At 49.2% G+C, this 14,246-nt stretch overlaps 1 protein-coding gene across 2 annotated transcripts in view; it reads right to left on the reverse strand.

The window, feature by feature from the left end:
* LOC131563881 (gamma-aminobutyric acid receptor subunit beta-4) overlaps positions 1 to 14,246 on the reverse strand; it is a 77,591-nt gene that overhangs the window by 39,871 nt on the left and 23,474 nt on the right. For both annotated transcript variants that reach the window (XM_058814078.1, XM_058814077.1), the window contains exon 3: positions 11,035 to 11,102. In XM_058814078.1, the coding sequence (XP_058670061.1) occupies positions 11,035 to 11,102 (68 nt within the window). The remainder of the gene's footprint in view (positions 1 to 11,034; positions 11,103 to 14,246) is intronic.

The raw sequence follows: 14,246 nt of genomic DNA on the forward strand, positions 1-14,246 counted from the left end.
CTCACCAGAGGCTCAGCTGGGAGGTCAGCACCCCTGGGAGATACAGGCAGGGGTGTGTGAGATGGCATGCTCAGCCAGGTGACCCAGCACAGCCTGGAACAGGCAGCAGGAGAGCAGCTGTGCACACCTGGCAAGCAGGGATGTGGGAGGGACCAGTGCATCTTGCCTTTTACTCCCTCCTCTGCCATTTTTTTCTGGCTGGGGCTGGCCTGAGATTCTGTTTGTGCCACGGCAGCAGGGACTACCCACAGCTCATCCCACATGCCTGCATGCCCTCCTTCCCCAAAATGATCCCTTCATCTGGCTAGAGGACCTCTCTGGAGCTCCAAGCAGCTCAGCAGACCCTCTTCCTTCCACCATCCCTTTTCCTTGAATGTTCCTTTTTCTCTGTAGCCTAGCAACTCAGCACAGACTCAGAATATTAACAGCTCCTGTCCCCACACACGATCTTCTCCAGAGGCCTGAAAAATGTGATAGCAGAGAGGCTGAGAGGGGTAGGAGCAAACATGAGAGATGTGGGGAGCGTGCAGGGAGCCTCTCCCAGCATTCAGAAACAGCAGAGCCATTCAGCTGTCGGATCTGCCACCTTCACTTAACATGTACATAACATATAGAGCTATTTATAGCCCCATTTATTTACATATTCAAATACCAGCACGACACGCAAGCACTTGTATTTGGATTTAGGTTCTATATTGAGGTACTGGCATCCTTGCACAAAATACATTCTCTGTTGCTGGGTGCTTTAAATGTATATATGACAGGATGTCAGAAGGTCAGATTCTCAAGGTCTAATTTGGTTTTCAATCAAATCAGATGAAGCTTTCACTTGGGGGGAGAGCTACTTTAGCATTCTGCAGTAATCCTCTCCAATGCTGCAACATTGCTATTGAAACAGGTGGCACTTTGGAACATTGCTCACAAATAGAGCCAGCTTTTTAATACATGTATATACATAAAAATATATATATAGGTGGGGGGAGTTTTGGCCATGTGAAAACATGAATAAAAATTTAAGCAAGGCGGGGGGGGGGGGGGAATTATCCCAGGCAGTTTTCTGCAGTAGGAATTCTAACTACTACAGGAATGCTGGGGTGCAAGCTGAAGTGGTTCATACCAGCACCATACAACACTGACATGTTCAGAGCTAAAGATAACTCGGCTGCTAGAGGAACAGATGGAGCACTGCAATGCATAGCCCTGTTCAGCTGAAGGCACGCTGCAAAGCATCCAGCCACAGCCTCGCCTCCCCCCCAGCACGATCCTCTCCTGGCGTGGGGTGCAGGCACCACCCAAGAGCTCAGGGAGCTCTGAGTGCACCCGAATGGCCCCGTTTGGGAAGCTGCCTGGAGAGCAGAGCATGGGAACTCTGCTGCTGGGCACTGCAGCAGGCTCAGCTCAGCCCCACAACGTGGCCTGGAGGGCTCCCTGCTCCTCAGGGAGGGCAGCACCCTGCAAAGGCTTGTGGCATTCACATCCTCTGAACACAGAGAGACATAATTCTCTCTCACAGGATTTTTCCTGAAGAAAAGAAACCAGTTCTTATCTCTACTTTCTGCTCCTGTTGTTTTTGCACATGTGGAATGTCTTAAGAAGATTGTTTACGCGAAGTGATTTGTCAATTGAATTCTAATAGAGATTGTTTTGATTCATTAACCAATCACTCCAAGCTGTGTCCTGGCTATCTCAGATAGTCACAGGTTTTTCTTTAGTATCTTTTCTGTAGAATCCTTTTAGAATATTTTTAGTATAATGTAATATAGTACAGTTTTAATAAATCAATTGTTCAGCATTCTGAATCAATAGAGTCAGACGCCAATTACTCCCTATGTCAGAGGCACCCTGAATTGGATAAAGACTCACACTGGGGGATCACTCTTGACAAGCATTGCCACCAGGTTTTGTTCATGCTGCAAACCCCAAGCTCTGGGTTGGGAATCAGCCAGTTCACCCCATAGCTTTGCCATAACCCAGAATTTCCCATTGTGCAGACAAAGAGATCCTGCAAACTCTCCCATTAAGATATCAGGTGAATGCTGGAAGGCCCCCAGGCAGAAACAAGCAGAGTAGAATAAAAAGCTTCAGGGGCAAGAGAGAGAATCATTCCCTTGTCCAGCAGTTCAGTCTTGCTCCAGCAAGGTTCCCACAGTTCACCTCCTACTTATGGCCAAATTGTGCCATTTGGCCAACAAAAATATTCATCCAAGGTCACCATTAATGCTGAAAAAGTCACAGCCCATCATCACAAGCACAGGGGAGCCCTTTTTGGGAAGCAGAGGAGCTGTCCCCTCAGGCAGGACTGTTGCTCCACCAGGCTGCTCCCTGCTCCACAGGCAGCGAGTCCTTGAGACCTCTGTCTCCAAAGGAATTCCTGGGGCTTTGCGCAGCTCCAGCTCCCAGCTGGCCACGGCATTTGGAGAGCCTGCATGGTGATCTTTGGCTTGTTACTTAGCAACTGGGCTGAAGTAGTGGTGAATTCACGGGGCTGTCACTGCAGGCACAGCAGAACCAGGAGCAAGGGCACGGGGAGGGCTCTGCCATGGCAATGGGATAACTTGTGAAGCCTTATGGGAGGCAGGCGAGATTTTTTCCCTTCTACAAGTTGCCATAAATGCAGTAAATATTGACATATGAGTCACACTGACCTATTTTCCAGCTTTTAGGCTGGGACAATCTCTTTGCAACTGATTTCAGAAGCAGTGAATGGGGAGCACTTCAGGCTCCTTGACGAGTTCACTTTATTCTTGACTATTTTATTCAACCCCTTTGGAATAACCATTCCCATATTTCAGGCAGATAGGGGCCCACTCCTTGTTTAAACTTCAGCCCCCAATCCCTGACCACCACCCTGCAGAGCACCCCTGAGGCCAGACGCTTTCCTTGTCCTCACGATCCATCTCAATCCAAGGGATGTTTCAGCACAACCAGTGGGAATTCTGTTAAAGAAGGGCATTATGTGATGTGAGCAGGTGTCCACACCTGATCCTTGGCTGTTTAGAGTGTCAGTGATGGGAAAGGCACCCTAAGCCTCAGCACTCACAGGATATCACTGCTGCAAGGACAAAACAATCCTACCCACAAATCTAAGGATGGCAGGTGAGGTGTGTCCCTGGCATCAGCTTTGCAAAGGTGTTTCTGAAGCTCAGTGCATTTCTACTCTTGCTCTCTCTCCAGACAAGCCACAGAGCAGGCAGTTGTGCCTCCTGCATGTAAACAAGAGCATCTCAAAGCTGCCAAGTCCAGCGTGGTTTGGAGGTTGCTCTCCACCCTGCCACAGCCATCTTTTATTGCTCCAAACACCCCTCCGGCAGCAGGAAAAACCATCAATATGCTGCTGCTTTCCCTCAGCCAGCCCAGTGGTCGTGTGTCTCCCACTTCCCACTGCTGGAGAAGCAAAGTGAGCAGGTCCTGTGTGACTGATGGCAGTGTGCACATGGACCTTTGCCTGCCCTGGTAACTCTCCCCTCCAGGGGCTGCAGTTTCAGTGCACAGAAGCAGCACTCTTTCATTTCCCAGCCATGCCATGCACTGCAGCCCCCCACACCAGGAGCTGAAGGGACAGGAGCTGTGTGACCCCAGCAGAGGAGGGCACAGGCACTTTCAGCCCTGAAGGAACGTTCCATCCTGGCTGGCTGCTGCAATACCCTGGTTTAGCTCACACAGTAGCCTCTTGTGAATAAGAAAAGCTCAAAACCCCACCTGCCCATGCCTGTAGGTATTGCCCACCCCAAGTCAGAGCTCTGCCATCCTCACCATGAGCAGATCAAGACTCATAGAATCAATAAGGTTGGGAAAGACCTCCAAGGTCATCAGGTCCAGCCTTTGACCAAACACCCCCATGGCCACTAAACCACACCACACACTGCCAGGTCTGCTTGGTTTTTGAGCACTGCCAGGGATGGTGACTTTACCACTTCCCTGGGGAGCCTGTTCAAATTCTTATCCACTCATTTAGGGAAGAAATTTTTCCTGATATTCAACATGAATGCCCCCTGAATCCTTCTCCACCAGTAAGGCCCCACAGCCCTGTCTGCTACCTACAACCCTTCCATCCCAGGAGCCTCCAGCAATCCAGCAGGACTGTATTCCCTGCAGCACCATGACAGAGCACCAGCTGCAGCTCAGCACCAACCTCCTAGCTTTCCCATATTTTGGCAGTCCTAAATATTCAGCAGCCTTGAATATGAAGATGTGATGTATACACACATACAGAGTTTAGATACCACAGTGTCACAGGGCTGGGGATACCCAAGGCTACAGAGAAACATTTGCAGCACTGGAGTGTCATGTCATACTTGTATCTCACAGCACATAACTCCAGAAAACCCTGACTGCAGGATTTAAATGCTTTAACCTTTGCTTTTAAAAAACATTTGGATACCCAAGGACATAGAGACTGAGGAGTATCTGCACATCATTTCTCCATTGAAAAGAGACAGCAACAAAACAGAACGTTTTCAATTAAGAGTAAGGAAAATATTGACACATTTCAAGAGAGTAGATGGTACTAAAAGGCACTGCATAATAGTAAAACTTTCTTCTTTAAAATCTTGGGTTTTAAAGCTCAAGACATCTACAGCAATGGAAAATCCTTTTCAAGGGCACATTGCAGCAAAGTTGGGTTTGTCCAGTATTGCAGGTGTACATATATCCCAGTGAAAACAGAACTGCAAAGCCTGCTCAGGACACATTCCACCACAAAGTCTATTTCAAGCATGCCCAAAAGATGGAAAATTTGATGTAGTGAGGAGAGTGATGCCCCACTGTTGATGGCATAACAGGTTGTAGGATGAACTGTCCTGGTCAAGAACACTCTTACACAAAACCTGGTCCACTTCATTTTGGGTTAAAAGCCAATTGAAAACCATTGCATCTCATGGTTGTCTGGAGACATGCTTTACATCTCTTGAGCAGGGAAATCTGCCAAACCAGACAGCTTGTTTTTGAAGCAAGCTTCGAGAAGTTGGGCAATAACAGCCACGATGCTTCCTGCTGTAACCTCCAAGAGATCCAGTGCCAGCACCAGAGCAGTCACTCCAACAAGGCACAGCCTGGCAGCAGGGGCACGGGGCTGGGAAGCAGTGAGCCATTGGAAGAGGCTGCCCAGAGAAGCTGTGGCAGCCCCTGGATGTGTCCAAGGCCAGGTTGGATGGGGCTTGGAACAACCTGGGGTGGTGGGAAGTGTCCTGATTTGAAATGAGATGAGCTTTAAATCCCTTCCAACCCAGACCATTCTGAAGCAAAACATCAAGGTCAGCTTTGCCCAGCCCCATGCCCTGACCCATAACCCCTCCCCACTGCAGGTTGTCCCCCAGCAAAAAGAATTGGCAATGCCACAGGCATCCTTCCTTTCACAGCCCTATTCCTGCAAATGTTTTTGTCTGGAAGCCTTGTTTCCTACACTAGCCCTCTGCAACAATCCTCTTGTAACTTTTCAACTTGTCATCAGGTTTATAAAACTTTAAAGCTGGTGCTATAACAAACTGAAATGATGTTATTGCAGATGTAGGAGAGCATCTTGGGATGAATAAATTATAGGAGGCACAAAGAAATCATGACTATAATGGCTGGATGCTCCGAGCTGTCTACGGTGTGCAGACACAGGAGGGAGCAGGTTTAGGACTGCACAGATCATAGGGCAGGAAAATTGAAGCCTTATGAAGGGTAACCTCCTCTTATTTCAAATGCATACAAAACTTCTGGTAGTTTTCCTTATTGAAATAGTTCATTAATACTTCAAGGGAGTCTGAACTGTCTGGTGCTAGAAAAATACATCCCTAGAGATTGCCTAGAGAGGGAAAAGGCTGCTTTGGAAGGATTAGTTCTTGTCTAGTCCAATCATGCAGGAATCTACAGCACACCCTGAGTCCTCAGCTGGATGGAAGGACATCCAGCAGTGGGGAAAGACCTGCAGCTCTTTCTGAAGCCATTGGTGCTGGACACCATCAGAACTGCATCCCCAGAAGCAGGCCCTTAGGTGAGTGACTGTGGGCAGCATTCAGACCATGAAGCACAAGGACAGACACCCCCAGCCTGCTCCAGCTCAGAGTGACATGAGCTCCACACTGCCAGAGCTCTGCATTCCCCAGCTCAGAAACGCTGCTGGACTCCTCAGGAACCTGGCACCACACCAAGAGACCTGAAAGTGTCACTGCCCCCGTGCCACTGCACACCAACAAGAGTCCATAAACACCTGCAGGCGGTTCCCTTGATGCCTTGAGCTTTAGCTTTTCTGTTTTTCAGACCCTGCAATGCATTAGTGTGAAGCTCTGAACTCCATACAGAGTGTTGGGAAGCTCACTTCAGTTTGGTCAGACAGAACAATCCTCCCAGGCCTGAGAGCCAAGGACACCATCACAGCCCAAATAAATATAAACAAAAGTAAATTAGAGGGAAGCAAACTGAGGCAATGTGACTTCATTACATGAAGCTGTAATTGGGGATGAACCTCTGATATGCAAATAGGCCAAACTTATATCAGCCCAAAAAACTCATGTCCATCTTGGGTGTAGCCTCTGCCAGGCTCCTGCACTGCCCAAGGTGTGCCTGTTAAAGGCCTTTAATAAACACTTTTTTATTTTAACTCTGTCTGGCATCTGCTCTAGGTTGTCGCTGTAGGACATGAAATAACACAACGCGCACAAGCAGCTCTTCCAAGGTAAAAAGAGAATTTTTAATTTCTGACTCCAACATTTATAGATTTCCAAAAGTGACAGTGAATTGGAGGGTGACAGTGCCACCTCTCCAATGACACTGGACAAACCAACAGTCCATCAAATTTCTCTTCCTCCATAAAAGAATGTATAAGTTATTTACATAAAGTGTGTGAGAAAGTTCTTTACAAAAATGTAAAAAAAAATCTTTAAAAGTCAGGGCGACACTAGGTAGCCATTCCAGGCATCACCCTGCTCACTGCAACTCAATCCCAGGTCACCTCAAAGGAGAAGGGCTGGGTGAGTTCTCCAGGAGACACCATTCCTCTGTCCTTCATGGCTCACCTGAGCTGCTCAACAGCAGCAGGAAGACATTCCTCCTCTCAGCCTGCCTTCAAATCCCCACCTTGCAAATGTGTACAGGAGATGAAAAGGCTCCAGTGAAGCCTTCCATCTTCATGGATCAGCACTTCCCAGAGGGTCTGCCACTCAAATGTGCCCTCCCCAATACCTGTTTGGCCTGGCCCCTGGCATCCTTCCCCAGGCATTTCAATTGATGTCACTGATCTTGGCTCAGCAAATAATCCTTCTAATCACTGACAAGAACAGAGGCTGCAGCTCAGCGTTGCTTGGCCATGCTGAGGGGGGTACACAGCAAGAAAGCAGCACTCTAAAATGTTTAGAGTTTGAAACTATGGCTGACCACATACAGGCAGCAGCTGCCATGGACCAGGAGGGGACCAGGAGGGGACACGTTTTAAAATAAGGGCTGCCGTTTTGGTCTCTCATGACTGGGAGAAGGTTGCCACTGTACCTATGAGCATCCTGCAGCCTGGCATGGCACAGGATCTGGGAATGGCCCTCAGGGAGCTGGGGGTTGCAGACATCTTTTATGAAAAATCCTTTCATTAAGATTTTTCCTCAAGATTTTTCCTCCTGAGAAGCCTCAGGAACAAAATGTAAACAATGATTATCTGCTGCTGTGGAATGCAACAGGTGCATCTGTGATTGGCCCGTGTTAGATGTTTGTAATTAATGGCTAATCACAGCCCAGCTAGCTTAGACAGAAAGCCGAGCCACAAGCCTTTGTTGTCATTCTTTGCTATTCTATTCTTAGCTAGCCTTCTGATGAAATCCTTTCTTCTATTCTTTTAGTATAGTTTTAATGTAATATATATCATAAAATAATAAATCAGCCTTCTGAAACACGGAGTCAGATCCTCGTCTCTTCCCTCATCCAAGAACCCCTGTGAACACGGTCACAGGGGTGCATCAGCTTTGGGTGTCAGAACACACATGGCATCTACAGACAGTGCGAAGTGTTCTGTGTGTCAGAGTGTCTGGGAACAATGTGTGTCTGTCTGTCCCAGCAGAAGGACATCACTGTGCTGCCTCCTCAGAGAGCCCTGTGTCCTCCAGGACAGGAATGTCACCACGTCTCCACTTTGGGAACACGGCTCCCATGGGAGTGAGGGCAAGGAGTGCTCGTGGATGGAGCTGGATTGTTCCACAGCTCCACAGCCAGCTGGACTCCTGTGGCAAGCAGCTTTTGCAAGCCCATGCAATGCCTGGTCAGTGACAGCACTTGTTCCCCACCAGAGGCAGCCAGCAGGCGCCAGGAGTCCCAGGGAAAGGCCTGGGAGAGCTGGGGGCTCTCAGCCTGCCCAGCCCCAGCACCAGGGCCATTGTTCCCAAAAAGATGTCTGAGGATTAATTAATTATCCTACAAGGGGTAGTAAGTAATAACACTCCTTGTGGAACAATAGAAGCTATTTGGTCACCATGACAACTCAGCTTCACTTGTGTGCCTTTAATTTATTCATTGCACAGATCCTTTCCCAAGCACACATGATGCCAAAAAAATGCCTTGTTTTTCTTGCCAGCATCCATGTCCAGAGCAGGGGTAAAACATAGCCCTTTCCCCGGGGCATCTGTCACACAGAAGAATGATGCACATAAAATCCCTTCAGCCTGGACACTTACATCACATGAGAACTCTTCTGCTCCTAAATGTTTGTTCTTTAAGATGATTCTGATTCTTAACCCCTTCTTGAAGCTCCCTCACCACAGTGCTCAGAGATCTTGGTCCTGAATAAATTCTCACCTACAGCCACCTCACCTCCCATCCCCAAACCTTTCCACACCCTCTCCTCCTGCCTCAAACTATGTAGGAAAGATGAGCAGGACATTTTTCTTGTCAAACAGAGAGCCAGGAAGGATCATCAAGGTCTAGAAGTGACATTCCTTCACATCTATAGAAGCATGGCATGGACAGTGGAGCCCAGCCTGACCTCAGCCATGCCACCACCATCAAAGCACTCAGTGTCCATCCCTGTGCTGCTCAAACTCTGCAGGATCCACAGCAGCGCTTTCCAACCCTTGCCATGTAAATGTGGTGCTCTCCTCTCTGCTGTGAGCCCCTGCTCTTACCTGCTGGACAAAGCATTTGATCAGCCCCTGTAGTCCATGGACACCTCTCCAGCAGGAGGTTCAACCTGCACCAGCCCCTGCAGGGCTCAGCTGTCTTCACAGAATGGTCTGGGTTGCAAAGGACCTTAAAGATCACCTTATTCAAGCCCTTTGCCATGGGCTTCGACTATCCCAGGCTGCTCAGAGCCCCATCCAACCTGGCTTTGGACACTGCCAGGGATCCAGGGGCAGCTACAGCTGCTCTGGGCACCCTGTGCCAGGGCCTGCCCACCCTCACAGGGGAAAATCTTTTCCTAAGATCCAATGTGAACCTACTCTTTTAGTCTGAATCCATCCCCCCTTGTCCTGTCACTCCAGCCCTTGTAAAAAGTTTCTCTCCACCTTTCTTGTGGGCTCCCTTCAGGTACTGGAAGGCGACGCCTAAGCTGGTTTTTTGCAGGCTGTGCAATCCCAGCTGTGCCAGCCTTTCCTCCCAGCAGAGCTGCTCCATCCCTCTGATCCCTGGTGCCTGCTCTGTTTCCCTCTCCTTCTGTGCTGGGACAGAGCTACTCAGGCTCACAGGAGCAGTGGCTACAGCTGAGAACCAAACTCTCACCCCCTCCCAGTTATGTCTGTGCAAGTCTTGGTCTTAAGGCACAAGTGCAGAGCCCAAACTGTCCATCCTGGCTCTAGCAGGAGGGTGACATTTGCTCCAGCACCCCACGACACCCAGGTCCAAGCTGAGCCTGGGGGAGGACATGACTCAAAGTTGAGCTGTGGCCTGACAGGCAAGAGAGACGGAACTAGGTTAAACCATCTGGCCCTGCTAAGCTGAGACTAAACTCAAGCACAACTACCCAGTGCCTCTGAACCCAAATCTAGGGCCACAGCCACTGCCCAGCGTCACTGTCACTGGGGTGAGGTGCCACAGGTCATGCAGAGAATTCAGGTGAGGTGGCATGGTGGCAGAGTCAGCAAAAGGAACTTTCACTCAGGAACATAAAGGTTATGGCTGGCTCTTCCCCCTGGGTCATTCCAACACAAATTCAGGCTTTTCAGACAGCTTGGGAACAAAACCAACTGGTCAGGTTGTGTCACCCCCCTCCTCAGAAGAGCTGGTGGGCCAGGGAAACAGGGCAGGAGAGGCCAGAGACAGAGAAATGGGACGGGAGAAGGGGCAGAGCGGGATTTTAATTGACCTGAACTGCAAGAGCTCTAAAGGGGCCCAGGATCCTCCTGCACAGGCCAGGAAGGGAGGAACTGGACAGGAGCTCTCAGGAGGCTCCCACCAGCCTCCCCCTGCACTCAGCCCCTGGGAAAGGAGCAGAGTCTGGAGGAAAAGCCTCTGGACAGGAGGGAGAAAGGCAAGTTTAGGCAATTACAACACAATCTATGTCCCCTTCTGGGTGCTGAGGGTTTCTGAGGGACAGTCCTGGATATGAATATAAATCATGACCAAAGTAATCATCAAATTTCACAGATTTCACCCCAAACCATCGCTACCTGAGTAGATAATTTCTTTTTTTGTTGTTGTTCACAGTTATATGAAAAGCTCCAATCTATCAATGCCACCCAAACCCAGATTTCCATTAGAAGCCTCTCTTTACAGCACAGATCTCCAAGGAAATGTTGAATTACCACCAGCAAATGAAAACTCACTGTTTTTAACTTGGCAGGGACAGACTGACCATAAAGCCACCTTTGTATCAACCAAAAAAATACAATTCACATCTACTTTTTTAAGGCATAACTTGGGGAGATGTCTCTGCCACCAGCAGAGAAGGTGAAAAAGAATCTACTCTGGATGAGATGAGATGGTACAAACTCTAGAGGTGCCAGCAGAGATCCAGATGCCTCCAAGAAAACATTGCCTTGGAAGTAAATCTCATTCAGAAAATGAAAGAACATTTTATAGTTGTTTTTTTCCCCCCTTTCTTTCTTTTTTTATTTTTCTCTTTCTTTCCAAACTTACCATGTTGACTTCAGAGATCTGGTCAATGCTGGAGATGTGGATGCTCATTCCTACTGTGACAGGGTTACCTGGAACACAAATAGGCTGGATTAGGACCACATTCAAGTCCTCCTCTCTTATCTGCAATTTAGGAATTGCCTAGAAATGCATGGATTTGATTCTAATCAGCCCCACAATCCCTGAGTATCATGAAATTGAATGTGCTCAAGTGATTTGATTTCTCTCACTCCCAGACTTACAGACTCACACCAAGGAGCAGTGCAGCCTAAGTTTGATTTTTTTTTTTTTAATTCTGGAAGTTAATTACCCCCTAGTAACACAATTATCTCTGGTTATTCCAAATAATCCCTTCAGAGACCATCAGCAGGCTCCTAGTGGGCTCGCACAGGGTGGTCCTGATTGACCACACAAAGAACTCAGCACCCAAGGCCATGCAAGCCACGGGCAGGAAACTTGCTCCAGCTCACTCCTCCATCACTCTGCAGGCTCTGAGTACTCAGCCTGAAAGTCCCAAGTGAGTTTTAACACCCAAGGCACCAGACAAGTACAGGAAACAGATCTATGAAGTGAAAAAGCAGCATTTGTAAGGTGGTTTTTCAGAGCACAGCTTGCATTAGAGAACAGGGCAGTCCAGAGCAGTCCTTACTGTGGGGTTTAAGCCATGTAAAACAATTTAAAATGAGACACATACCCACTACCAAACCCAGTAAAACACCTCCTGCAGCTGGAAATGGGGTTTTGCATGTTACCCCTCCCCTGCTCAGGCCCACAACACCAAAGGCAGAGCACAAACCCAATCCCAACCCAAGAAAGTCCCCTTCACCTCACACATGCAAGGTGGAAAATGATCCCTTGCAAGGCATCACTAGAAAGGGAAAGGCAAGCAGTTGTGCCACTCAAAGTATTAACTCTTCCATGCACTCATTAGTAGATCTAAGTGCTGAAATATTTACAGATAATCATGAAATGGCTCAGAAAGTAATTAGGAGATTGGGGGAGAGGGGAGAACCACACAACTGGAAATGGAGTGATTTTTTAATTATGTGTTACCAGAAGTAGGGAAGCAGTGTCATTAGGGGTGCCTTGTGATTGGGTGTGCTGTTCACCGAGACCCTCTGCTGCAAATTAAGCAGCATTATCCTTTAATGGAATATGAACAACACTGAAAACATCAGAATCAACCACTGTAATTAGGCCCTGCTATGCAAATCTCCTTAAAGAGGCAGCGCAGGCTCCAGCACCCCGGGCTGGCTGACAGGGTGCCCGAGGCAGGGGAGCTCAGGAGACCTCGTGGAGCCTCTGAAGATGCCATCACAGCCACACTCCAGACACATCTTAGCTGTGCTTGTGCCTTCATCCTTCACAAGGGAGCCAGGTGGGAAAATAACCAACAGTCACGCCAGGGAGACACGATCCTCCCGCAGCCTCTTTGTGCCAGAGGCTGACACAGGCACAGCAAAGCTTTTAGGAAGTCTCACTTTGATAGTTTGTCTTTTTTTTTTTTTTTTTGCCCTGAAATCAGGGCCTTGTGATAGAAGCCATAGCAGGAGGAGGAAGTCAGCGCTGCCCTGAGGATCTTGCAGGCTAATGAGTTACAGGAGGAGAGTCAGGGCCACGCACAGGGCTGCAGCAGAGCCTGGCAGAAGCCACATTCCCATTCCAGAGCCTTTCTGTCATGCAGTGCTGCTCCCTCCAAGAGTGCCCCACTGCCTGCTTGGCTTCCAGCCTGTTCCCGGCAGTGCTTGTGTCACTGTGGCTGTGCATCCCCTCCTTCCCCACCAGTGTTTGTGCCACTGTAGCTGTGCATCCCCACCATCCCCACCAGTGCTTGTGTCACTGTGCCTGTGCATCCCCTCCTTCCCCACCAGTACTTGTGTCACTGTGGCTGTGCATCCCCACCAATGCCTGTGTCACTGTGGCTGTGCATCCCCTCCTTCCCCACCAGTGCTTGTGTCACTGTGCCTGTGCATCCCCTCCTTCCCCACCAGTGCTTGTGTCACTGTGCCTGTGCATCCCCTCCTTCCCCACCAGTGCTTGTGTCACTGTGCCTGTGCATCCCCTCCTTCCCCACCAGTGCTTGTGTCACTGTGCCTGTGCATCCCCTCCTTCCCCACCAGTACTTGTGTCACTGTGGCTGTGCATCCCTTCCTTCCCCACCAGTGTTTGTGCCACTGTAGCTGTGCATTCCCACCAGTGCCTGTGTCCCTGTGGCTGTGCATCCCCTCCTTCCCCAGCACTACCCAGGGCTGTTCCCCCAGTGAGAGCAGGCTGGGTGGGTAGAGCAGGGGAGCTCTGGCAGTGGGGATGCACAGATATCTGTCAAAGCCAGAGCCTGTGCAGTGCATTCTATGCATGCAGACAGTTGTGCTGTGCTCATCACCATGCCATCCGAGTGCCCGGGGTCATGCAGTGACTCAGAGCCAGGGATGAGCTCCAGAGCTCCCCTCTCCCAGCTCCAGGAGCAGCTCTGGGCTGGAGGGATCAGCTCCCTGCAGAGTCAGCAGGGCTCCTCTTGGCACTGCCAGCTCTTCCACATCCCATCTATCAGAGAATCTGGGAGGCTGCACTGCCCACCTGCAAGCCCTAGGGTGTGCAGCCCGTGGGCTCCTGTGTGTGACTGTCCTACAAAAAATGAAATGCAAGCCCTGCCTTTACTGCACTACTTCATCTTGATGCCAGGGAAGCCATTTCACCTTCTCCAGCCCTGCTGGCTCCCAGTCTGCTCAGGACAGGCATTCAGGAGCATGGACACAGCCAACACTAAAATATGTCCTGACTCTCAATGCAGCCCAATGGGAAACCAGGCCAGCTGGTGCCCAACATTCAGACTTTAAGTAGTACAGAAAAATAAACAAAGGACATCAATTCTGCCAACGTTAATAGCTTCAGGCAAGAGGGATACAAAAGTAGGGTATTTCAAATATGGGATAACGTCATCTGTAGATTTGTCCAGAAGAGACAGAACTCTGCATTTGTGGATCCAAGACAGGGCAAAAGAAGTAAACCTGATATTAAAGGCCCATGCTTTTATCTGTGCCTTGCCAGTGGGTACAAAGATCTAGGCTTCCTCCCCTTAAAGAAAAAGCTTCTACCTGGGAAGGATTTATAGGCAAGATCACGAGTGAGGGAGTGTGAGAAATTCTGCCACTTTTACCAATGAATGGCACCCTCACACATCCCTGTTTCTCACCACCACTGGAGAGTTCACCAAC

Source organism: Ammospiza caudacuta, chromosome 14 (genome assembly GCF_027887145.1).
Source record: "Ammospiza caudacuta isolate bAmmCau1 chromosome 14, bAmmCau1.pri, whole genome shotgun sequence".
Lineage (NCBI taxonomy): Eukaryota > Metazoa > Chordata > Aves > Passeriformes > Passerellidae > Ammospiza > Ammospiza caudacuta.